General features: G+C 40.5%; 1 protein-coding gene and 1 long non-coding RNA gene across 4 annotated transcripts in view; one reads left to right on the top strand and one right to left on the bottom strand.

The window, feature by feature from the left end:
* LOC311438623 overlaps positions 1 to 25,520 on the top strand; it is a 227,453-nt gene that overhangs the window by 9,462 nt on the left and 192,471 nt on the right. The gene's annotated exons all lie outside the window — the stretch shown is intronic.
* Positions 6,367 to 25,520, bottom strand: part of B3GALT1 (beta-1,3-galactosyltransferase 1) — a 202,925-nt gene continuing 183,771 nt past the window's right edge. For both annotated transcript variants that reach the window (XM_084523213.1, XM_084523212.1), the window contains exon 3: positions 6,367 to 11,412. In XM_084523213.1, coding sequence (XP_084379339.1) covers positions 10,206 to 11,186 — 981 coding nt within the window. In that variant the 5' untranslated portion in view covers positions 11,187 to 11,412 and the 3' untranslated portion in view covers positions 6,367 to 10,205. The remainder of the gene's footprint in view (positions 11,413 to 25,520) is intronic.

Consider the following 25,520-nt stretch of genomic DNA (forward strand, 5'->3'; position numbering starts at 1 on the left):
GGCAAGCCCAGCATTCAAATGAAATGCGGTATACTCCTCTGATTTGGTATTTCTCTTGGGCTTAGCAGAAGGTAAAAGTGGAAGCTTGTTTTCTATGACATTTCCAGCACAGCAATTTCCAAACCGTAAAAAAAAGGCATTTCATCATGTGAAATGTCTGGGAAATAATCATCTGTCACAAATGAGACAACTTAATCTGCGCAGGGTTTGCTCTCCTTACAGCCTAGGAGTGATAAAATGTAATGTTTGGGAGCACAATGATTTATTCTTCGAGGTAAAATGTGTGGCTCCCCAGTGAAAGTTTTGCACTAAGTTGTAACCAAGGATCCTACCAGGTTTCTGCCCGGTTATACTAGAAAGTGCTCAAACCAGAGGCTGATGTGAGCCTTCAGGTTGTAGGATCTGTAGGATACACTGTAGCGTATCCCACTACACGTGGTATGAGGGTAGCCAGTACTCTTAGCGATGGGAAGGAGCAGCCGGCATCATCAGTCAGAAAGGCCCCTCCTTGCTAACCTCTGCTGTGCTAATATTGCAACAAGGGAGATTCATAAGCATTATTTCCATACGGTTTTTGTCTGGTTATCTACTTGGAGTGTACTCCTTTATGGTACTGATGGGGTTGTACGTTTTTCTACTTAGTTTAGACTTACTGGATGCATCTATTTTTGTTTGTAGTTTATTTTCATAGATTGGGTGCTTGGGCATGAAGGTTACTGTTATGAGGCATCCCAGGAGTTCAAGATAAGAAGCAACATCTGGATTTTAAGTGTTAAAGCGAATAGGGAATATTTCCCAGACTAGTATGCGTTTAGATTACCTAAGGACCTGCTTCCTTGCAACTCACAGTTCAGCAAATGACTTTGCCCTCAACAAGGACAGCGGTGGTATTCCTGCTCCAGGTACCTCAACTGTGCACACAGCGGTGTGTGGTGGGGGGACTGTGAGGGTTATCGGCTTGCTTTTCCTCAGTCTGATCCCTCTTCTACGCATAGGGATGGATATGTCGTCTACATGTTATTCTTGACACTCGCCTACCTCTGAGGTGCAAATGCACAGCAATAAATCTCATGTTAGGTGCATTCTTGGCTTGTGAGAGTGGTGGAATGTTTTGATCTTGTTTCTGTAGCGATAAAACAAATAGCCAATAACTGTTTTGTCGAGTACTGGCTTGCAATGCTCAGTTTGTTTTCCTATTGATACTGTGAAAAAAACTCACTGCATTTTACGTTCAAAATCCCCTTTAAAGGAATCCTTGAACCATTGTGTAATTTATGGCCCCTAATTAACACGAGCCAATACTTTTACAAGTAATTAAATCAGTTTAAAAATGTTGCATGACTCACCCATCTGTTTGAAGTAATGGCTAAATTGCAGCATAATACAAATTAAAATGTATACTTCCATAACCTGTACTTCCAAGTATATGCCAGCACTTGCAGTGTGTGCATGTATGTTCCTCTATTAAAAAATGTAATTTTAATTACATGCTGTATATATTCTTTATTCTGGCCCATTAGTTTTATCCCCATGTGTAGAGATGCTGAATCCAAGGAACAAGGCAGTAAATAATCCTGGCTTTTAATGACCAATTAAAGCAGCCTATCATCAACCTTGCCATCAGCCGAGTTTGTAATTCAAAGTACAGATATACTGTAATTGTTAGAATAAAACAGTTCCCGGGAAGTACCAAGCCACTCTCGTTTGTACATAATAGCACTCTCCGGAGACAGCAGCACTTCATTTCGTAAGCCAACCAGCAACTGAAATTTAATAAAACTGGAAGCTAAATAGGTGTTTCCAAAGTGAGGGCGAGCTTAATACAAAGCCTCGGTGCACCTTGATGACTTCGTCCGGGATGATCAGGACTTTTCTGTGGCCTTTGAAGGAGGAATATTTGTCAAGTTCATTAACTAGGTACTTCAAAGGCAAAGTGGGTATGTTGATGCCTACCGTCTGTAGTTACTGTATGATAGCAAAAGTAATTTTTTTAAAGTGTGATCATATAAGACAAATCATCCTGTCTGTTGAAATGAATCCAATAACCAAGTCGCTGATACCTCAAAAACAGGGATAGAGAGCAAAGTACTGCTGTGCTCAGCCTTCATGCAGATGCACCTGTAACACATTCAGTGCTGGAAGCCTGAATATTAGAAAGCAGTGAGAAAAGGGGAGGCAACGCAGGGAGCAGGAGCAGATATAAAGATTAGGGCATTGAAATGGTGGATGAAAGTGCACTTGATTAAGTGGAAGTTAAACTGTGGTGGGGAAAAAAAAAAAAAAGTGTTTTGAATTACAAGCTGCTTAAGGCTAACATGAGAAAAGATTGAAAAAAAAAAAGTGTGTGTGTATATATATATATATATATATATATATATATATGGAAAAAACTCATATGAGGCAAGTGTGTGATACCGAGACCTGTGCGATCTCACACAGGCTGTGCAGTGGTTGAGACAACACCAAACCTGGTTGAGACAACACCAAAGAAGATATTTCTTTTCTTGAAAGAGCAGTTTTGTCCTCTGTACATTATGTAGGACAGCTTGTCCTCTGAAACTCACTGATTTTACTTTGCCTGGCTTTGGACAAGGTAGGGCTGTAAACCCTTCAGGTAGGGACCATCTCTTCACAACCTTGCATTCTGTTCCTTGTGCCTGTTTTGGATGGGTACATCAGTTTGGTGAGGGGATGCTGTGCTATGGGAAGGTGCGAGGAGTGAAGGAAACGAGGGAAGTGAAGCAGGTTAGAAGCGCAGAAGAGTGGGGTGAGGTTGAAGTGAGATCTGTGCAAATTGAGCAAGAGGAGGAAAGCCAAGGTCTCTGTCCTCTCTTACAGAAGAGGGTTTAAGTGGGGAATAGCAAACCTTGTGTGGCAGCTTTCCAGGGCTGGCTGGCAGACAGGGGCCAGAGGGGAAGAAGAACATGTTGCGGGCTGAGCCACCACCGTGGGTGGCTGGGACTTGGGTGGGCAGGGCGGCTGGCCTGGCCTGGCCAGGGGGCATGTGGGTATGGGAGGGGAGATCTTTGGTGCGGGAGCTATGCTGTGCTAGAGGCTGGTAGTATGCAGAGAAAAGGGAGGAGGTTTAGCACTGCTTTATGGGCTTGGGTGAGAGCCCAGAGGGGCCGCACCATGAGCTCTAAGTGCAGCATGATCTGAGGAATGGGAGGGGCACTAATGGTACTACGGGGTCACCAGCAAGGCCTGGTGCCAGCTTGAAAAAAAAATCTACTTGACTCGTTATTTCCTTTTCTGAACAGAAAAAAAAATATAAAAATCAAGGGGCAATAAAATTACCCTAAGCCAGAGATTGTTGGGATTCTTCCAGGTGAAAGAAGTTTAGCAAAGTTATCTTTGTGCCTCCATTTTCTCTCCAATGCAATGACTGCAAAAATAAAAACAGTTTAGGGAATGGAAAAGGAGAGATTGCAAGGAGCAGATAGGGCCCTGTGGGGCTCCTATTCTTGCTAGTAGTGTGCATTTTTTAGTGCTGCCAAGCAGGCTTTTTATGAGCAGAATATAACATGTTAGTGAAGTGGCAGAGAGCCAGGTGATGCAGATAACTCAGCGGAGAGCTCTCTCCTGTCAGGAGTTAAGTGTTACGCACCTCCTGTCATTGCACAGCTTACAAACCCATAGGTCTTTGTTCTACTTTGTCTTCATAAGGAGTGGGTTTAATGGGAAATTGGAGAGGTTACTGCTTGCTTTGTCTTCTTGCTTGCATTTGATGAGAGATGAAGTTTCTGGTGAGTAAAGCACCTTCTGGAATATGGTGTTCTTCCCCAGAAATCTTCCCCAGAAACCTGGGTGATATCCCAGTTGACTTCACTTTGAATTGGAGTGAGACCTCAATTGGATAAAGAGAATCAAACCCAGCCCTTTTTTTTTTTTTTTTTTTTTTTAAAAAAAAAAAGAAAAAAAAGGCACAAATCCCTTTGAAACTGATTTGGATTGTGACTTGAGTCAAATCTGATTTGTTTCACACAGCTCAATCCAAATGTAATGTGCGGTACAGCAGCTAATGGAGCCCGGTGTTTTACTTCATTGTCTCTGAATATGTATGAAGTGAGCTCTGATGGATAATGGATAACTGTTGGAATGTCTCACAATTCAAGATTCTTTTTGAGGAGGGATTTTTAATGAAGTTGAATAAATAATAAAAAGTTTTAGAACGTTTCAAAATGTCTTATCCCTTTCTCTTGCTACACTTTGCAACTGCTTTTCTCTTTAAGATGTTCCCATAAATGTCTTATCACGCATCAGCTCTTACCATATGAGCACGTTGCCCTCGGAGCCCAACAGGCTCCATCAGGCTGGAAGAGTCGAGGTGCTGGCTGTGGTTTCTCTCACTTAAATGGCTGCTATCCTCATCGCCAAAGAAGGATGGATGTCACGTTAAATAGTTCTGTACTCTGGGCTTCCTAGCACGTCCCTAATGGCGCTGTAGGAAGCTCTCTGCTTCCCCACTTTGTTGGCATACTAAGGCTTCTGATTTGTTGCTCTCTCCCACAGTCTCTAAGTAAGGGATCATACTAGAAAATAGGCTGGAGTAAGGGAACCCCTAAAGGAAAAGGGGATGTTGGAATTGGAATTATCCATGGTAGTCTTGATTTAACTGCAGATGTTAGTAGGTATTACCTAGAAAACCTCAAATTTGGGCTATTAGCTTGCCTCAAATAAATGTTGTCTGCATTACAAAGCCATTTCACATAATTCTGCACAGCTTGACATTAACACTGCCTTTGCAGAATAAATGTTCAAAGATAAATCTTGCATGAAGAATGAATCACCTCTTGCTCTCCTTAGCTCTTTCAGATGAGGCAGAGACATAATGTAGAGAGAGCTAACATGCAGACCTAGCCAGAAAAATGGACCTTTTTTTTTTCTGCATTAGGCATGTCACCAGAGGAGAGGCTGGAGACAACTCTATTACAGGTGCAGTTGAGTCAATAATGCATATTCATCCTTTTTCTTACGACTTTTTCTTCTGTTTCATAAATTCCCATTTTTAACAAGAGAAAAATAAGCAGGTGTTATTCACTACAACATTTTGTGTCATATGGGTCTTCTTCTGTGGCATGTTGCTGTTTCAGTTGGAAACCTTCAGCAGGTTTAAGATGGTTTTATTTAATATATTGTTTTCACTTAAGGCAGTGAAAATTTCTTTGGAAATCTATGACAATCAATTAAGTAAATGAGAAAATAGAATGCTTGTAATTAAGATAATCAAGCTACACGAAATCCACCCTACTAGAGCTAATATCTGTATATCTCCAAGCTGTATATTAATTAAACACCATGTAAGTGTTGCAATTAGACTTGGGTGGCTATGGTGAAATTGAGAGAAATCTGAAAATGATTGGAGGGTTTTTAATGCATGCAAAGTTGTTTTAAAGCAGCTTGTTATAATTTGTAAGGTGATGGTGTTGCCGCAGACACTTCTAGGATGCCTGACAAGTCTGTCACGGGCTTGAGCTGCTTCTGAAAAAGGTAACCCAAGGAGAAAAATACACTTTGGTTTGCAAAAGGCTTGTTCTGCATCTTAGGTGGGTGGATTTGCTCCTCAGCTCCATGGGTGATGTTGGGTTACTGAGCTCTGAAACCAGAGCTCAAGATGGTCAGGTACTGAGTCTCAGGCAGGAAACCGCAAAGGGGAGGGCAGAGGGAAAGGAGTTATTCCAGCTAGTTCTTGAAACAAAAGGGTCTCTGTCTTCTTATTATGGTTTTGTTCTCTTTGATAGAGACCCTAAGGTTACCCAGGCCTTCCTACTGGAAAAATGGCATGTTAATATATTTGTGTTGGGAGCCTAGCCTGACTCACCACACTAGACTAACTCCATAATCTGTTTGTATTCAGGTTGTGCTTTCTCATTAATTTCCCTGCTGCTTTTCTGGGGCTTGTGGAAGCAGAAGGCTGTGACCGTGTTGGTGTGTCGCTGGGAGAGGCCAGGGAGGACCCATTCCCTTTGTGCAGGTGTCCTTCTGGGGGTCATACAGCAACTTCGGAATGAGTTTATTGTGGTTTAACAATACAAGGGTTTGGGACAGTTGTGGTTCCCTGCCCCCATTCATGCGTGGCTTCAAGCCTAGGTATTAAGGTACCAAGAGGTACAGCAGCTGCAGGGCCAGTGGAGTCAAACAGCTCCTCCACCTCCGGGCTGCCAAACTTCACTTTGATGAGCTGGGCATGCTGAGCAGATGATGAACTTACTGCTAATTTTGCTAGATGTTACTATTGCTGTCTTAACTCTTTGGAACCAAACAAAGTAGTACACCTTATCAGTGTGGACATCTGCCTGATTAAGATTTTGCACAAATAATGAATAAAACTAATATTTTTGTTGTTTTTCCAATGATTATTTTTTTTTAATCTGCTTTTACAGAACAATATTCTTTCTCATGACAAATGAACCTATTTATTTGTATCATGCTTTTGGATAATACCATTTATGTTTCTAGAGAGGAATGAAGAAGAAAACTGTACATGACACTTCTAATCTTTCTTTTGACTCTGTTCTTAATTTTTTTTATTATTTGACATTGATACAAAAAAATAGTATCTTGATTAGCAGCTTTGCTGGCAATCCCACAAAACTGTAAATAATACTTTAATCTAAAAGAATGCACTCCTACAGACACTAGAGATAAAACAATATATACAATTTAGACAAATAAATACATAAGTACAGCCAGTCATATATAATGATACACTTAAAGTTCGGTTACTGTTGACAAGCTTTTCTAGTTAATTACATTCTTCATTTACAAATTGCCATTGCCACCTATGTTATAAAGACAAAAAAAATCCCTACAATGAATCAAAATTGATACTCAACATTATTATTAGAAAAGATGGAAAATGAATCTTGAGACTTCTGTCTAAACACTGTCAGAGATTTAGCCAAGAAAGTGGAAAATTCCTCCAAAAGTGAGGAATAGATTCTTAGCTCAATATGCTCTGTTAATGTACGTTTCGAAATCAAAATAATCTTATACTCACACTTTTGGAGTGACTAGAAGCTGGAACATCTTAACCAAATTTTCATCTGCCCCATGCCCAGTGAAACAAAATGGCCTTTAAGTACTAAATACTTTTGATTAAAGGAAGCCCAACGCAAAACATTTTATTTAACAGTACCCAAGGTGCCACAAATACTTCTGAGTGGAAGGGACAGTAACTCCCATACTGCTATGAGTAGCTCTATTGCTCCCTTTCTAGCTCTAGGTTGCAATACTGCAGTTTATGAGCAAAGGGAAAATAAATCTGTTCATACATATTTAACAATCTAGTGAAGTCTAATATCAGAAAATTAATAGAAGTAGAAAATTAGGCTCTTGTTTTCTTTTTAATTCACTTAACAATAAAAGAAAAAAAAAATCTTGTACATTCAAAAGTTAGGGCACACATGCTTAAGGCTCTTGAAACACTGGACAAATATAATGCCTAACTCAGCTCCATGCACAACAGAATACTACGCAGCAAGCAGACTCTATGCATATATACAGCTGAATACAGAAGAAAATGTCTTAGAAATATGTACATAAGTTCCAAGATGAACATTTACATTTCTGTTGAAGATCTATCTATTTATAAATGGCAGGAAATACATTTTTCAGATACTATTTTCAAGGTGTATCCTCTAATCATTAATGCAGTCTATTTATTACCAGGGGAGAAATTCAAGGCTGCTGTGCTACTTGAGCCCTGAGGTACCAGGACTTGGGAGCCCTGCTGTCCTCTGGGTTACTAACCAAAGGCCACAAAAGTGTCAGTGGGAGAAGAAAGGCCACCAAGTCCATTTGGCTGTGGATTCAGAAACCCCAGATTACAGCACAGCACAGACAGACGGGGAAGTGATGGCAGCCTGTTGGCTGGAATTCTTACAAAGCATGCCCTGGTCAGGCTGCGCCCGTGCTCTGTGGCTTAAACGAGGGCTGGGGATGAATTCCACCCTAGTTTCCCTTCCTAAACTGCATATTCTGGGGCCTTGGTAAGAAAAGCTGAATTTCATTCTCTGTGTATTATATACATATATTCATATGTGCAATTAGATGGACCTTGTTTTGCTGGAGTTCTGAGTTTGACAGGAAGCAAGAGCAACTTTAACAAGGAGTAGGTCAACTAGGGAAGGATAAATCTTAATATGCTGCAGGAGATTCAGTATTTCTTTTTATAAAACTACTGATTTTCACATACGAAGGATGCACAAGCTCCTGTTGATTAGCAGTAACTCCTGGGCTATGTATTGCGCATCTTCGCCTTTAGATTTGAAGTACATCTCTGAGACATCTAATGCTTGTGGCTCAAGGGCCAGGTGCACTTCACCTTATTTACAAGTAGTTCCTTTCAAAACAGTGCTGCATGTGTGAATGGGACTAACACTTTGTCATAAAACTGCAAAACTTTTGGGGTAGCATCTTCATTCATTTGTTATCATTACAAAGTACTATGTACACCTATGGGAAAATCAGTTCAGAATTTTCCTTTAAATCCTTGTTCCATTAATTTCTGACAACTCTATAGACATCCTGAATAATATACAGTCTTACCAGTTTTCACATTATGCATATCTCCAGCTGAAATGTATGAGATATTTGTACATGCTGTGGATGGTGTGAGTACTCTACAGCTAATAATACATTTGGTGAGTTTTATACCTGTGACTTGCCTGTGAATTCTTCATTAAGCAACGTCACATATTCGTTCTTTGTTGGAAGGTGATACTGAGTAGGGATGGCTCGAACCTATCAAAGAATTTTCCAGAAAATAATTTTCATCACATTTCATCAATGTTCATATTCAAAACATATGAGGACGTTATAAAACTTGACTAAAATCTTGTGTATTTAATTTCTACCATATGCTCTGGGGATCTCTTGAGTTCTGGTTCTTTTTCGAGCTTGGCCTCTGAGTATTGGCTCTAATGGAGAGCTACAGATTTGTAACAAAGGCTTGAAGGTTGTTTGTTTGTTTTTTAATAAGTTATTCTTAAAAGCCCTCTATTTTGCTATAAAAATTGTACGTAACTATTACGTACTCTGTAAGTTCTTCAGCCAACAGAAAATGTGTGGGATAAAATTCTGCTTGTCTAAACCACTATAAATATGGTACAATCTCATTCATATATGCACTATAGCAAAAAGTAGTTTACCCTTAAGAAATGTTCTTTTGTCTTTACTTTTGTTTATTTTATTTTTTTCAGGTACATAGTGTACGAACTAATGTTGAAGGAATACGATGCGTATCAACAATTATATATTGCTATATAAGATAATCATTTCAAAAAACAAAACAAAAGGAAAAAAAAAAAAAAGAAAAAAAGTCTGTGATAGTGTTATTGGACCTATTGAAGTATTCCTAAGTAAGAAGAAATCCACATGCACCCATACTAATGAGAAATGTTGCATTTGCTTTAAAATTAAGGTATTCATACTCTTATCACAGATATTTAAGATGTATTTTCATACATCTCTGCTGTTTTATATTTTATCTACAGATCCTATACCATTTTAAAATTTGAGTTGATATTTTAGGGGCTACTTTTGGCATTAGAAAGAAGTGGGGCATTTTCTGAAATGATTTGAAGGGATGTGATTTGGGGGAATAAAAATATTCTTGTGTGTCTAGGTTTGTTTCTAAGGCCTATGAGACTTTGATGTTCTTACCTGTCTAAATTCTGCTACTGCGCCATCTGTAAGCTGTTTGGAGATTGCACACATTGTACTGTAAGACACAGATGCTAAGGTAGGTGTGTAAGATCAGTGCAAATATATACAGTTCATTTTATTAACAAAGCTCTGAGTAGGGATGATTGTAGGGTGTCAAAAAGGGATAAAAGTATATTTGTAATTCTTCATTTCTTGGGCCTGAGTCTTACCTCAGAGGCTGGGGCATGAACTGTTAAGCAGCTCATGATAGTTTATTACTGTACGTTTACGTACAGATGCAGGAGCTGATATGTGTGACAGAGGATAATATACAAAATCTGAGATTTGATTCTAGATCCTTTTGATTGGTGTAATGTCCTTATGAAAAGAGCCTGAAGTCTGTAAACCAGTAGTCAAAACGAGAATGAAAAATCAGTCATTAAAAATCCTCTCACAGTAATATCCCACAGTTTAACCTGTAAATCGGTACATCACTTTGTCAAAAAATAACCAGGCTAAAGCAATATTTAAAAAAGGTATTTACATCTGTAAAAATCTTAACATCTAAGATGCTTCTTGCTTGACATGTCATTCCAAATTCTGTGCATTTCTTCTGGTGTTATCTGGTGCACTGTGATCACCCTGCGGTACCTGCACAAGCTGTAGGCCATTTTCCAGTGGTTGAAGCCACTGTTTTGGAAGGGGTGAATGCCCAGCTTCCGAAGACAGAGTCCGACATACACATCTTCAAGATGGAGGAGTCTGGTATGAAGGGAGGTTTTGTAAATCAGTTCTGCTACATCAGCTGAAAAAATGTAGCCAGTGCCTGAACAGAAGGGTGGGTAATTGCTGTCAGGGTACAAATCTCTGGGCATGTACCACTTGCTGCGCACATCTCGTATTGGTCCTCCGTTTATAACGTAACCAGTGAAGTACCTTCTTCTCGGCTTGGTGTTGGGTTTGAGCAGCTTATAAATAAGATTATCCATATTTACAAATATATCACTGTCTGTCTTCATAACGTACTTAGCTTTTGAACAAAATGTTGCTACCCACCTCATCCCCATTAATGTTTTCAGAGTGAGGTTATGATAAGAGTCGATAAAATCCTCTACAATAATGTCATGAAAAATTTGGCTTTCTTGCTCTACCATTTGATTTAACACGGGATCTGCATTTTTTCCAAGAAGAAATAGCGTGGCAATTTTAATTCCTTTAAAGTTGTTTTCGTCTCCCCATGTTTCTCGAATTGCTTGCCTTGCATCAAATTCTTTGTGAGTTGTGCTGATGAGAATGACCAAGAAAGGGACGCTCTTCTCACATTTATTAGGTTCGTTGATAAGAAAGTCAAAGGAATGAGGATTTATAGGTCGAGTTCTTATGTTGCCAAAGGAAACGTTTTTCCTGGCTATTGATATGCTATTGAGCTGTCTGTGGCCAGTGTAGGAAGAAGTAGGACGAGTTATACTTAAGTACCAAAGAGCGCTTGCCCAACAAACTACTGTCAAAACATACAAGCACGAGACCTTTGAAGCCATTGTTCCTGTAGCTCTTCTATTTGGTGTAATGAATAAACAGCCTTCTCACCATCAGTGCACCGATGTCCCAGACTGGCAGCATATTACCAATGGAACTGGAAAGTTCGATATAGAAGAGTAACTCTGTAATCATTCATGGATCTTGGGTAGCAGCTATTAACCCTGATGATACGCAGCTTTTCTTTTACTACCAGCAGCTTCCATTTCTTGGAATTCTCTGTTATTTCTGAAAAAGATGAAGAAAAATTTTCCATTGCTACATCATAAAAGCCTATGGCAATAAAAGTGAGCTGGCCATTAATAAGCCAAGTCCCTTAATGCATTTCTTGGATGTCCTTTTTATTTCTCATGAGGTACCACAGTGCAAGATAGTGTACTAGAATAAAGCAGTATAAGTGAAATAATGCTTTAAAGAATAATTTCTCATATATATATGATATATCTCATATTATATATACATATATAAAGATTAAAATTACTTGAAAAGCCAACATGCTATGCATGATTAAAAGTATATGAAAATCATTTTCTGGTTTCTAGCATTTTTGTGGATTTTGTTCTGGTTTCCTACTTTTTTTTTCTTTCTTTCTTTCTTTTTTTTTTTTTTTTTTTTTTTCCCCAAAAATATGCCACCAAACATTTTGAAATTACTTGAAGAATGAAAAATAATGTACTTTATCTTAGGATTAATAGTATCAGTGGCAACGATGCACGTGAATATCTACAAATCCTATTCAGACTAAATGTTGGTAACGTCTGCCCAGCTAACGACAGCCTACTTTGGCAAGGAGAGAGAACTGTACTGATGGGCAAACACACAGCAGACGATGGAGGAGAAAGGAGGATATGTGTGCTGTCTTACCCATGTAAAAATCAGCACCCCAGTAGACTCCATAAAACTCTAGAAGTATATTAACACAATTCAGTTAGTCCTGTTGGAAGTTATCCCTCTTTATCCCTTCCATGCAAACCAGACTTCACTCTTCCTAGGAAGACATTGCTGGCATGCTGTACGGGGTAGGTCACGATTCCTAGATTTTACTGTTATGTAGCTTCAGAGCTGCAGGATAGTGGAAATTTGCAACAGATTAGTTTTACAGAAGTCTTTGAAATACTAAACGTTTACTTTGGATAGTACAATGCATACAGGGATTCAGGTAAAATGATAGAAGCCCTCTCTTAGAAATGTCCTTTCTGGTTCCATGCTACTGCAGCCTGTTTGAATTAAACCAAAATGCTGTTAGGAAGCCCACGCCTCCCATGTATTAGGTATTTATGGTCTCTTTCTCCTAAATAAAAGCAGATGAGAGCATGGCCTGGAGGTGCCTGGAGCAGGGTCCCCTGCCAGGCAATGGGTCACTTGGCTTTCAGACTGACAGCCCCAGCTGGGCAGGCTTTCAGGCTGTCATCCCCTGCCACTATCCACACTGAGGTGTGAAAATGAGAGAAACAATCTAACATTTGAGAAATATATACATATAATCTCATAGATCCTTACAGCTGGCACTGTCCTGCCAGCCCTGCTCCTCATTAGATCCAAGGTCAGCTGTTAAATGACCGGAACCCACATGGCCCTCTCCCCTTTCCTCAAAATAGGAAAATGAATTTGTGGCTTGTTGCGGAGGTTTTTCAGTGTCAGTAGGTTTTGCCCTATAACCCAGGCAATTTAATGAGGCAGACATTATCTGTCATCTCCTTTGCTACTTGCCGCAGAACTTGGGATTTGTGATCTTTTCCCATTAATCAGTAGTGTTAAACATTTGGGAGCAGTATTTTTAAGTGAGGCTTTTAACTGTCCCGTTAGGCTGTGGAACACAATGACCTCAGCGCCCACATATGCCCTCGTAAATAAACATAGCCATGACAAATATATACACAAATGCCACTTTAATGCTTGGAGAGCAACTGTGTCCCGTTGTAGCAACCCACTGGATGCACTGGGACACAATTCTGAGAAAGGCAAAGCACACCCTTGATCTGCAGCTTTTTTTCTGGCTTCATTGTGAGTCTCTGACAACCATCCACGCTGGAAACCTCACTGGGGAAAACGACCAAGTGTGAAATGCCACAACATAACAAAAAGAGAGCAATTAGTTTAATATCTAGAAGGCTGTGTTAATTAAGAAATTCAGCCACCATGGATTTGAGACATGGAGCGTGGGCTTTGTGGGTCAGTGCATTTAAAGGACTCAAGTATTTGTGAAACCTTAATGCTGCTAATATTCTGCATATGGTACGTTATTTTAGGAAACCATATATTGCATTCTCTAAATGTGTATATTTTTCAGAATCTCTTCTCTAATAAAGGCAGGTGTATTCATTACCATGAGTACTGCGCAGGTAACTGAGGGAAATGGAGACTGTAGCCAGTGCATCTTACACACTGCAAAATTACATAAAATAGCTTTTTAGTCCTGTAATGTCATGGCTGTGATGTCCAATCTGTGCTGTGAAAAGATTAGAGGTAACAAAAGTCTTAGAACATTTCAAATAAAGATTTCAAGCTATTCTAGGGAAAGTTCTTGGTCAATTATGAGATCTACAGATACCCGTTGTCCAGAATGAACATTTCTTATACTGGTCCTTGGACTTCTGTCTCTTGAAACAAATCTGATTGCCATGCTATTAGTGAGAAAAGTCTCAAGCTTTGCTATGGTAAATGGTTGTGAAAAGCAAATGTTTAGCATCATGTTTCCATCCTGTGACTTGAAGTTGTGTGCTTAATTTTGCTATTCACAGCTCTTGCTGCGCAAGCCAGAGGAGTCATCCGGCTGCAGCCCAGAAGCAGCACTGTGTAACTTCTGTAAGTAATTGTCCTGATAGAGACTGCAACTATTCACAGCAAACCTTTTACAAGCTGACTGCACATGGAGAATAATCCTCTAGCTAATGAGCACATTTGAGAATCTTGCTAACTGTTCACAGGTAATTTTCAGGCAGACGTAAAACGAGTTCAGCAAATGCCACTCACCAGCTGCAGGACTGTGCCCATGTGTCACACGGCCATTTCTGCTCAGAGGTTGCCGGTCTTTTTTCTTTCAAGAATGCCCAGGCCAGTCATTGTATGTAAGCATGACTGGATTAACATAACCAGATCGTGGTGGAGTATGACAGAAACCACAGCTCTTGAGGCCTGGCATGTTGCTGTAGCTGTGATCCATACCATATCGCGAGCTGCTACTGAGGCAGAAGATAGGTGCTGAGGGAGGCAGTCAGGATGCTGAGCTGTGGGCAGACCCCGGGTGCAAAGCCCAGGGAGGCGGCAGCTGCTCGTCCTGGCACCTGCGAGCCTGCCAGGCAGAGCACGACCGAGTCAAATTAACACTGCGCGTCTCTGCCAAAATGGACCTATTACTTTCCCTGAAAAAAAGGAGGGAATGCAGCCGCTAAATTATTTAGTAAATGTAGCAAACTCTCCTCATTTTCCCTGAAGAGAGATTTTTGTAAGTTTTCTATAATCATGGCTTTCATCTGTATATAGACCAAGACATTGAAATGTCTTCACCATTTATGAAATCCTTAAATTACCTAAGGAAAAGTCTGTGATTATTGTTGAGTCTTGTTGAGAAGATAATTACCCTGAACATTAAGAACACATCTACAAAGGAATCTGGGGACACCGTTATGATCTTGGCTGTATGTTTTCGTAGTAATTTCTTGAGGAAATTCTGGACAGATGGCATAGGTGATTTAGCAGGAGATTGCGAGCTCTTCTCTAGCAACTTCATTTGAAGGTTTCTCAAATACTCCAAATCCTTTTGCTGTGCCCTAGTGAAATGGGCCTGAAACTAAATCAAAGCTGCAAAGGAAGACCTTTCTAGAATATATGTGGAAAGGGACTGTAATAAAAGTAGAAGCCAAAGTCTCTGCCTGGGGAAGGAAAGTACAAGCGTTCATTTCAGGTCCACGTTTTTTAGGAAAATCAATGCTTCCACTTTGGGAGGTCCCAGCTGTCATATGCTAAAAGAAGGCTCACTTCCCTTCTGTGCCTTCAAGCATTTTCTGAAAATCAGGCCGTGTTTTAAGATATGCCATTTGTACATGGAGAATTGTTCTTTGCTCACAGAAACATTGATGATGGACTTTGCCCAGGGCAGAAACTGAATGTAAGAGCAAGTATTTGCACGAGTGATCCTTTCATGCTAACAGTTCTCTTTGCATGAATGCTGATTTGCAAAAGTTTTATGCTGTGTTCCAACACTGAGAGGAAGAATTGATCTCTGGAAATAAGTTTGGGATTTATAAATTATTTTTCAACATTTACTAAGTATTCTTAATACCAGTGAAAAGTAAGAATGACTGGGGATTAGGGAACTTTATGAAAAGGTTCTAAATCTTAGATAGAAAAATGCAAGTTCTGGTTAAAATTTGCAGCAAATGTTCCCATGCTACTGAAACTTCCCCAAACTTTGAAGAGCTATTGCTGTCTTTTACCAGTTGTAGGTTATTCAAACTGAAAATGAGTCCGCTTATGGGTGACTACTCTGTATTTTCAACTTTATATGTTTTCAGGGAAAATGTGAAAATGTCTATAAAAATAAGATTTTTTTCTTTTTTTTTTTTTCCTAAGAACTGCTGAGACAGCTTATGTAAGACAATTAAACTATATTTGCTTTGCTTTGCATTTCTCGTTCTTAAGAAAGAATTATCCACCTATTTTTTCAAAATCGAATAACTTACAAGTTAGAAACTTAACCGTTTCCACCACGACTAAGCTATGAATGTAGTTTTGAATCACAGAAGATCAAACTGTTGGAAGAAATATTTAGGAATATTTGGATCCACACCAACATCAGACTTGTCATGACTGAGGGGACTGGGACAAGTTATTGGTTAGGAAACCTGAGCTTGGCATAAGAGATGATTTCTTGGTTGGTGATGTCCTTAGGTGGAAAGTCAGTGTTGATTTGAGCAGCCTTTTGCTCTGGCTTGGATGGTACCTCAGGAGATTTGAAGCTATACCATCCCATCCAAGTTTTGCAGCTTTGAGCAGGGAGAGGCTTGAGAGCTACTAGGTCATTCCCAGACCTTTTGGTGACTTTGATAGGCAGAGAGAGCTCCTCTGAGAGTTAGGTGATGGTAATCAGCCTCAGCATGACTTGGGAGCGGCTGTCCTCTCTCAGGGTGATGAGAAAGGCCTGCACCAGGTGTGGTTGTGAGGGGTTCTGTACCTGCAATTTCTTGCTGATAAACCTGACTGGATAAAACCGGCCTTGGAGAACCCCCAGTGCTGGTGGTGGAGGAGGAAGTAGTGATAGATAGAGATTCAGGCTCACTCAGAGAGCGAGATTCAGACACAGACTGTCTGGGCTTGGGTATTTCATGTGAGCAAAATGTTCACAGTCGGTTTGCTAAACAGAAGAAAATTATCATTTCTTAAAAGTGTTGTAGGAAATGCAAGTATTTTTTTAATCTTGTTTGACGTGTCTCAACATTATATTTTCAGTAACCCTGTTGCTGTTTCATGGTTCTTATTTTTTGTTAAACATCTCTCTTAACCACAGTCATCGTGTGTTTGTGACAGCGTAGGCCCCCATGTCTCCAGCTGTGGTCTCACACAGCTGACCTCGTGCTAGGAGGTGAAAGGGCAGGCCCCACCCTGGGGACCAGTGGTAGGGTGGGTGGGTTTCTGAATTTTAGCAAACTTGGCTATGCTTGGTCAGATATTAATGTAGATGCTTAACACCTAGATTTTACTGAATTTAAAATAATATTAGAAATGGGAATGTACCAATTAGTAGGCATTTTAGGCAAATTCTTATCACTAGCTAAAGGGAGAGAAAAGAAATAAATAACTTGAACGGAAATAGCAGAATGATTTTACAGTCTTTCTTCTTTTTTGCTTCTTCTTTTCTTCTTTTTTTTTTTTTTTTTTTTTTTTTAAGTTGCCCAGGAGATGTCAAGTGTCATGCACTTTTTTTCCCATGAATGCTTTTCAGAAACAATTTTGAAAAACACTTTGTGACTTCATGTTGTGATAGGTCATTTGTGATTACATCAATCATGTCCTGTTACAGCAGTAACGTGTAAATTGCATCCCAGTATGGTTATAAACCGATGCAAATAACATATTTCATTTTGGGTTACCATAGCCACAACCATCGTTTTCTTTAGCTATTGTGCTGTGCTCTATTGTGAAATCTCACAGCAAGGTTCCTTAGCTCATGTCACCACCAAATCAGTTACAATATTTTTCATCTAATGGAAGTTTAGGATGAAAAATAGGACTTTGAATTTTTTTTCCTTTTCTTCCCCCCTCTGAAGGGGAAAGCCTTTAGAGAACAAAATATCTATTAGTCGTGAAACAATTTTACATAATTCATTACCAAAGTCAGTAGGTTAAATTACATTCAGGTAATGTGTTTGAAATCAAATATATTGCTGTTCATGTCTTAACCTTCTTAAATTTCACTATTTCATTTTCACAGTGATGTCTGTGATGTGGTGGTCTGCATTATGACAATAAGAACAGATGACAATGGGTGTGATTATATAGGTGCCTACCCCAGCAGTACAGCCATTCTTAATTAATCTCTGTCACAAACAGGAGGAGTAACAATTAGGTGAAAACTGGAACACCTGAAATCGCACTTACAAGGTCTGTGGTGATGGTAACTCATTGAACTGGATAATGAATCTGCTTCTCATAGCTCTTGTCCTATCCGGAGAGTATTGGAGGAAAAATACAAATTACAACTTTTGGATTTACTGGGGAAAGTTCTAAAAGAGTTTTTGTACCTGCTCATTCAGGTATCTGCTGTGATGCATGGGAACTTTGCTTTTTAACCTAATCAAAACTGGGAACAGCTCAGGCTCCAAACATTGGTTATTGCTATATATAAATCCGTATTTATAATCTCAGAGTGTAGCTATTATTGATTGACATTTACTGAAGGGATTCTTCCCTATCTCAGTTGTATATGTACAATGACTATATTTGTTGTAACAAATTGAGAAGAGAGACAAATCTTGTAATCTGAAGCTATTCCTGGACTTATTTTTTAGGAGGACATTGATTTCTGGAGACTACAAACATTATTTCAGTATTTCTTTTAAAGATATTAAAAGGTATAGCATGCATGTAAGTATGTCTCTTCCAAGTGATACATAGGGGGCATGTTCCATTTGTACTGAGGCCAGAGTTTCAATGGGCATGTCCAGTCCTCAGTGCAAAGCCTTAGTGGACAAACTCTGCAAGTGGTAGATTCAAAAATCATATGTTCTTCTTCAAGAAAGATGCCTTATAGCTGTTTCATCATCTTGGGATTGGTGCAGTCTATGAGATGGTTGTTTTCTTGTCCCAGAAAGGGAGCAAAGTGTATTCCTAAACCCAAAAATATGGTTGCTCAAAATCAGAGGTATTTTTAAAGGCTAAAAAAATGTCTTAAATTCACTTAATTTCTCATTTTTTCCACAACAATGAGATAGAAACTTTTTGCAAAAAGTCAGTTTGGGTGATTGCAAAATAGCTAGCTACAGCTTTTTATTGTATAAGATGTCCAAGGACACTGTTGGATGTGGTGACATTGTGGCTGTGGCCATGGGGGCACTTATTTTCTTTTCTCTAGAAATACTTGTTGTGTCAAGAAGGTCCCAGAGCCTAGCTCTGTCCACCCAGGAACAGGTTGCAGTTCAAGTTTATTCAAGTTTGCATTACAGTGTTTAATGTGAAACAGTGCTGTGGAGCACCTTTCGCTATGAGATTTTATACATCAGGCTTGACTGTGCGGAGCCAGGAGTTGGACTCGCTGGTCCTTGTGGGTCCCTTCCAACTCGGGAGATTCTGTGACTGTATGATTGAAGCTTCTAATTCCCTTGGTGAAGTAGCTGTGACCCATTTAAGGCAAGATCTTTCTTTCAAAATCCCACCTGCCAGTCTCTCACAGAGCTGTAACATAAACAGTAAATATATAAACTAAGGAGTTATGTCACTGACCTGGAAAAGATGGGGCATACTTCAGCTAGATGACTAATTCTCCAATACATGAAAAATATTTCCTTGACATACACTTTTTGGGGGTGTGGTGATTGGTTAATGATGGCTGAGATTCCCCAGTTTTTGGAGCACTTTCCCAGGCACAGCTTTCTGTCCCCAGGGCACTGCCCTGCTCCGTTCCCACCTGCAGTGCTGAGGGCTGGCAGGGCTGGCTGTGCCTGCCAGACAGATGCAAATTACTTGGCAGAGAAGGCACAGGGAAAAGTGGGGTTTGCCTTCTCTTTCCATTGGGGGAATGATGTCATTTTACTGGCTTGGCCATGAGTGCGTGGAAGGGTGTTTTGCTGTGCACCCACCACTGGGGCAGGAGCTCTCCAGCCTGCCTGGGGCAGCTCAGTCCAGCTGAGGCCAGCACCCACCGCTGCTGCCTGTATCTGCCTGCATGTAGAAGGAGACTGGAAGTATGTTTCTTTTCAGTCATAACTAAATGGCAGATGGGGTTTGGTCAAACTTAAAAAATAAATGCAATAAATGAAAAACTGCTTTTACTGGGAATTGAACTGAGCTGCAAAAGAGTGTTTTCGCCAAACTACTAACATTTGAGAGGAAGGTAGTGTCAGGCTCTTTCAACCAGCACATATGGAGCATTTAACAGATGTGACCCCAGTCAATTTGTCAGTATTTAGGTTCCAGAAGCTTACTGCTGAAAGGACCATTATATGACTTTATACTTGCACATTTACAGAACATTCACTCCGCACAAGAGGCTGTCTCTCTTGTGGCAAGGATTTAAAAATGGGCTCTTAGCAACTGAAGATTTTTGGGTAAATCAAATGAAGGAGTTGATGCTGAAGTAAATGGGTAAATACATATCCTTGTGAATCCAAAAGAGTAAACTTGTCCTCACTTGCCCAGGATGTTTCAAAAGATCAAGAAATTGTGTCTCCAAGTGAGAGGAGTTTGACAATCAAACTCCCAGCAAGGAGTTTGCTGGGGATCATAAGTGAGTTGCTGCCTCCTCAGCTAAACTGCAAATCCATCCTGGGGTATCAGTGATGCTTATAGCTTACATAGATGCTCACATAGTCATCCTCTTCCCCCAAAGACTGTCTTTTTTTCTTCCATTTCATTCCCGCTGTGAAAGTTGCAAACACTGTCCATTAGTCTCAGTGAAAGAAACTCAGGTGTCTCTGGAGAAAGCAGCCAGTCAACAGCTCTTCTGTTTGTGGTCAGATCAGAGTTTAACCTGAGGCCTGTGAGAGTTGTTGTAGGCAAAAATTGAGGAAGTTTTCTCACAAACTGTTATTGGGGAACATTTTGTGAGAATTTCTCAGTTAATAACTCTGCCTCCCGGCTGGATGGAATGTGGCTGATCATCTGGGGTGTCTAATAAGGCTGCTGGAAGACCTGTATTCTGGTAAAGAGTACATCTGAAACCCTATTTCAACTCACTTTTATCACTTATGTCATTAGAGATGTTATTCATATATACTGTCAAAGTTTTCACCGGGGAGCATAAATTTCAAATCCCAAAGACCAGCATGAGTAGTCAGCAATACTAGCTCTGGTTTCTTACATCTTTTGTCTGTGAGTCTTCCTAATTAGGGGTATTTGCCAGGACTGGTAACTAGGAAAATAGCCGAGCAGTTTTTCCTAATGGGAGTGCATGTGTATTTGTCTTTCTTTCCCTAAGTGTAGCAGGGCCCATTTCTGGGGGCTCATTATGCTGCCAGCACACCTTGCCTTATTTTTTTTCGTCTTGTGACTATGGAAGTGTAACCATTGCAATTGCGACTCAGGATAATTGGAGACTCTCCAGTTGGCTTCTCCACCTGTAACCACGTGGTCCCTAGTGGGCTGATATAGGTGTAAATGGAGACTCATTGTCTATATTGAAGGATTTCTCAAATCATATGCAAAGCAGCCTTATATGAAGTGCCTCAAGCACATTCAGAACTGAAAAGCAGGGAGAGCAGTCTTCTTCCTCACAGCTTGATGCTTACCTAGACTCCACTGTGATGTGGGTAAAGCCTGTGGTTACGGTGCTGCCCCAGAGATCCCACAGCAGCGTGTGTGCAGCATCACTCAGGGCCCTGCTGCGCTGCTGTGGTGTGTTGCACCAGCGGTGTCCCTGGCCCAGGGGATGGGTGCCTGCCCTCATGCCCATGCAGCTCAACAGACTCAATTATCTTTCTACGGTGTGTTTTTCTTTGGGATGTGTTGGCTTCTGCTTCAGTACAAATGTATTGCACTACTGATAGAAATCAACTCTGTGAAGCAATAAATAGGAAATATGTTCTGTCACTGTGCCCAAGGGGAACCATATCATACCTTAGTTACCGGCGTATTGAAGGCCAGGCCTTAAGGAGAAAGAAGGTACATGGACACAGTGTAAAGATAAAGATTGCTTCTCTTAGTTCTCCATCTATGAACCTTCTAGAGCTTTACAAACACAAGCTCACCGAGAAGCTGTATACCCCAAGGAGGCAGGTAACACAGTAATAAAATCTGCCAAGCAAGTTTAGGGTCCAAAATCTTGATATACACCTCAGGGTTGTAAGAAAATAGAGCTGTTTCACAGAGAGACGTTCTGCTGGGACACTCTTTCTTATAGAAGCAGCATAAGATTAAACCTTCCTTTTGTTCATTTTCCAAACTTTGGGGGTTTGGGTCTTTGAGTGGAATCAGAAGAGATTGCTATATAAACAACATGACCTCAGACCTTCTCTGGAGATAGGTGTTTGTTTCGTATCATCACTAGAAACAACAGGGATTCTCCTGAGCATGTTTGAACCCAGTGCAGGTCTCCCTCAATGTCTCAGATGCTTCCTTTGCTTTTGGCAGTGTCCTCTCAGCATTATTTTAATCTGAGATATCTCTTGAACAGAGATTTAAAAGCACTCTGTAATCTGTGGTTTGATTTATTTTCTAGCTATTCTGATACCAAAGGCAGCATGAAGCAAAAATGATATGAAATGCAATAAAGCAGCTGTCGGGCCAACTGCTGTGGGATCACTTGGGCCATGGGAGAGATGTAGCTTTGCTGTGTGACCAAACGCTTCATGGGGAGTCTATCAGAAGACACAGCCAGTGATCCTCTGGTGCTTTATTTCTGTCTAGCGAGCGGGAAGGTGCACACTGATGCACTCTGCTCGTACTGAAAAAGCCAGGGATCACGAGGAGTGATGCAAACCTCAGTACCCCTTTGCCCTGCTGTGAGGGAGGAAAGAACTGGTTTCCTGGTGCTCTCCCTCAGAGATGGGTAAGGGCAGGGGATATCTGCCCGACCCATGCCTGGGTGCATGCTGTGAAGCGCCCCATGCAGTGTGGCTCAAGGTGAGGGAAAGGCAGACAACCTCAGTACACACAACTTCACATGATTCTCTAGAAGCATTTCTTGCTACCATTGCAATGAAGAGTAATGCCCTACAGCAAAAGTAAATAATTTCTTGATATTTTTTTTTTGACTATGTGGTAACAACACACATAGTCAAAGAGCTGCCCAAGACTTTCTAAAGAGAGCTTCAATTTTTTTATCATTCCTTCACACTCTAAGAAAAGCTCTCTCTTTCTCTGTCATTTTCTTTGAACAAATTAATTTGCCAGCCTGTATAGCTCAGTGTGCACATACTTTGCAGAGATGTTGCCATCTGCCATTTAGTTTCTTTTCTAAGCTGTGATCTTAGACATACATTTCAGGGAAAAGGAAGCCAAGTGGTTGAGTTTATTTTCCCTTTGTGTGAACAACAATGGGAATAATTCCAAAGCCAGGCAGCAAGGCTGCCTTAAATGCCAACTGCAAATCACCTTTTCAATGAGGCATTAATTCATTCTGTGAAAAATACACATTAATTTGGGAAAATAATTCCATTCCCACTCTTCCCTCTATGCACTGGCTGGATCAAATAAAGGTCAAATAGCTTTCCAAGATGATCTGCTTTTTTTTTATTTTTTTTTCTTTAACTTTTCTTAACCCCTATTCCTGATTGTCTTCCCTCTCTCTCTACCCCTTGCCACACCTACCTCCTGCAGAAAAAGGGTTTAATTTGTTCATTCACATATGACAACATAGATATTTACAAGAGTGCTGCCTAAAGTTTATACCCTCCTTATTATTTTTGTCCAGGTTAAAGCTTGGCTGCACAAATTTGCCGATGGAAGAGTTGTGGAGCAGCTGCAAGGGGTCAGAGGGTGTTGTGGGTTGCATGGCAGGGCCAGACTGTCCACCCTCAGGTCGTGGGGTAGCCCACACTGCCCATGGGGCCATCCTGCACCTCGGCTGGGCCACGGCCCTCTGGCAGCCAAGCCATGGCACTCCAATGGCCAGGCCATGGCCCTCTAGCAGCTGGGCAATGGCCCTCTGACGGCCAGGTCATGGCCCTCCTGTGGGTAGGCCACAACCCTGCAGCAGCCAGGCCAAGGCCTTCTGGCAGCCTGGCCACAGCCCTTCAGGGAACAGGCACCTCTTGGTGACTGGGGGAAGTGACAGTCCTCACATGTGGGCAGGGGCGGTGAGGGGCAGGATCGCTTTGCTTCTTCTCAGCTGTAAGTGAAGAGAGAAACCTCCTCTCTTTGGAGAAGGGTGCTTCAGTGGCTGAGTACTGCATTACAGCAAGCTGGGACATGGTTCTTTGTGTCTTGTGCACCTGGGAAATTAGAGCCACAGTTTGTGTGTGTAAGCCATCACTGCCACAGAAATGTCCGTGTTAACAGTCAATGATTATTTTAATCAGATCTATTCCCCAGTCAGATTTGCCTCCCAGCTGTGCAAAAGCCTGGATCAACACAGCTAAGGGACTGAAGCAAGAGGCCGGGGCAAAGCAGGGCAGATCCCTTTTCATGGCCTCACTCCTGCCTTAAATGATTGTGAGAGGGCTGAGCGATCCCCTTTTTGTACGTGAGGCTATAGCAGTATCCCCAAGTTATCTTTCCACCAGAATAAGACCATACAAATAGCTCCTCTGTTCTTGCATCAGTTGGAAACAAATAATGAAACAAAAAGCCTTTGCTTGCCTTTTAAATATTTAGGTTTAACTTTCAGAGATGGCTGGGATGTTTTGGAAATCAATTCAAGTATTTGAGGTTTAAAAAACAAAAAACAAACAACAGCAAACAAAAACACATCCTTTTTTGATTTTTTTTTTTTTAATTTGTTTTCACAATATCTGATTCCTTATATCCCTTGACTCTCCTGAGATCACTTCAGAACTTAAACATAATTGGATTTTAAAAGGAAACCCGTTCGTGCATATAGCAGTTTTAAAGGGCATGAATAGTACAGTGTTTGAGAATGTGCCGCTACTTGAAAGATCGATGTGATATTCTGATTTTGTTGTAAAATGAAAACATGGTGAGGGGCTGTCACAAGCTTCTGAATCAGCCAGATTCTTTTTAGAAGCAGAAGACAGCTCTTGGCTCAGGTAGGCAATTCTCCCACACGTGCCTTTGCCAAAACAGAATGTGTATGTCAGGGCTTTTTTGCCGTTGTTTTTTCCTCCAGATGGTGTAACGAGGGATAGACTGCTCGTCACTTGCCAAGGGTTATATAATATTGTGGCAAAATGAAATCCCAAGGCACAGTTTTGAAGATAGCATATCAATCACTCTCATCAGGTCCTTGCACTTCTCGCTCGTAGGGTCAAGCCTCTGTCATCAGGCCAACCGTATTAACAAGCTCCATCCAAATGTTTTGAGAGTGATGAAATTTGGTATGTTTTCACTCCAAATATTGGTTAAAGTGTCCACCATTAGGATGGTAAGAGCCAATATGCAGCTGATCGTTTTTAGTTCTGTACCTCAAAGCTGTCACTACATTCCTTAGGTCGGCTTTCGTTTAGCTTTGGATTTGCCTATGATTTTTCTCTAGTGTACAATTTACTTCCGTGGTTGCAATTAAGTCATTTATTACCTTTTGAAAAACCATTTTGGCTTTGAGATTTCCCAGGAAACTAAAAAATAACTTATTGCATCTAAATGAAGGTATATAATAAATAGTGATAAAAGTGAGGTAGGATAGTTCACCAGATTTTCTAATTAGAGAGTGAGTAATTTTTCACTGGATTCTTATTTGAGTCTTCTTCCTGTTGACACTTGTCTTCAAACTAAACTTGGTATATACTGCTCCTTCTCTTGTAACAAAATGGCAGAATGATTCACCTTCTCATTCTCAGGTTTTGGAGAATGATTAAACACATCTATGGAAAAAAGTTATGCCCTGGAAGTGGCATGTATACCCAATGTATTCACTGTTATCTAAAAAGCTTCCAGTATGAAGAGGTTCAGAGGTGGTAATAATAATAATAATAATAATAATAATAATAATAATAATAATAATAATAATAATAATGATGTTGGCTCAGGTCAATCATCTCACTCATCTTCCAGCTTTAGCTTGTTCA

This window comes from Aythya ferina, assembly GCF_964211825.1.
Source record: "Aythya ferina genome assembly, chromosome: 6".
Taxonomy (NCBI): domain Eukaryota; kingdom Metazoa; phylum Chordata; class Aves; order Anseriformes; family Anatidae; genus Aythya; species Aythya ferina.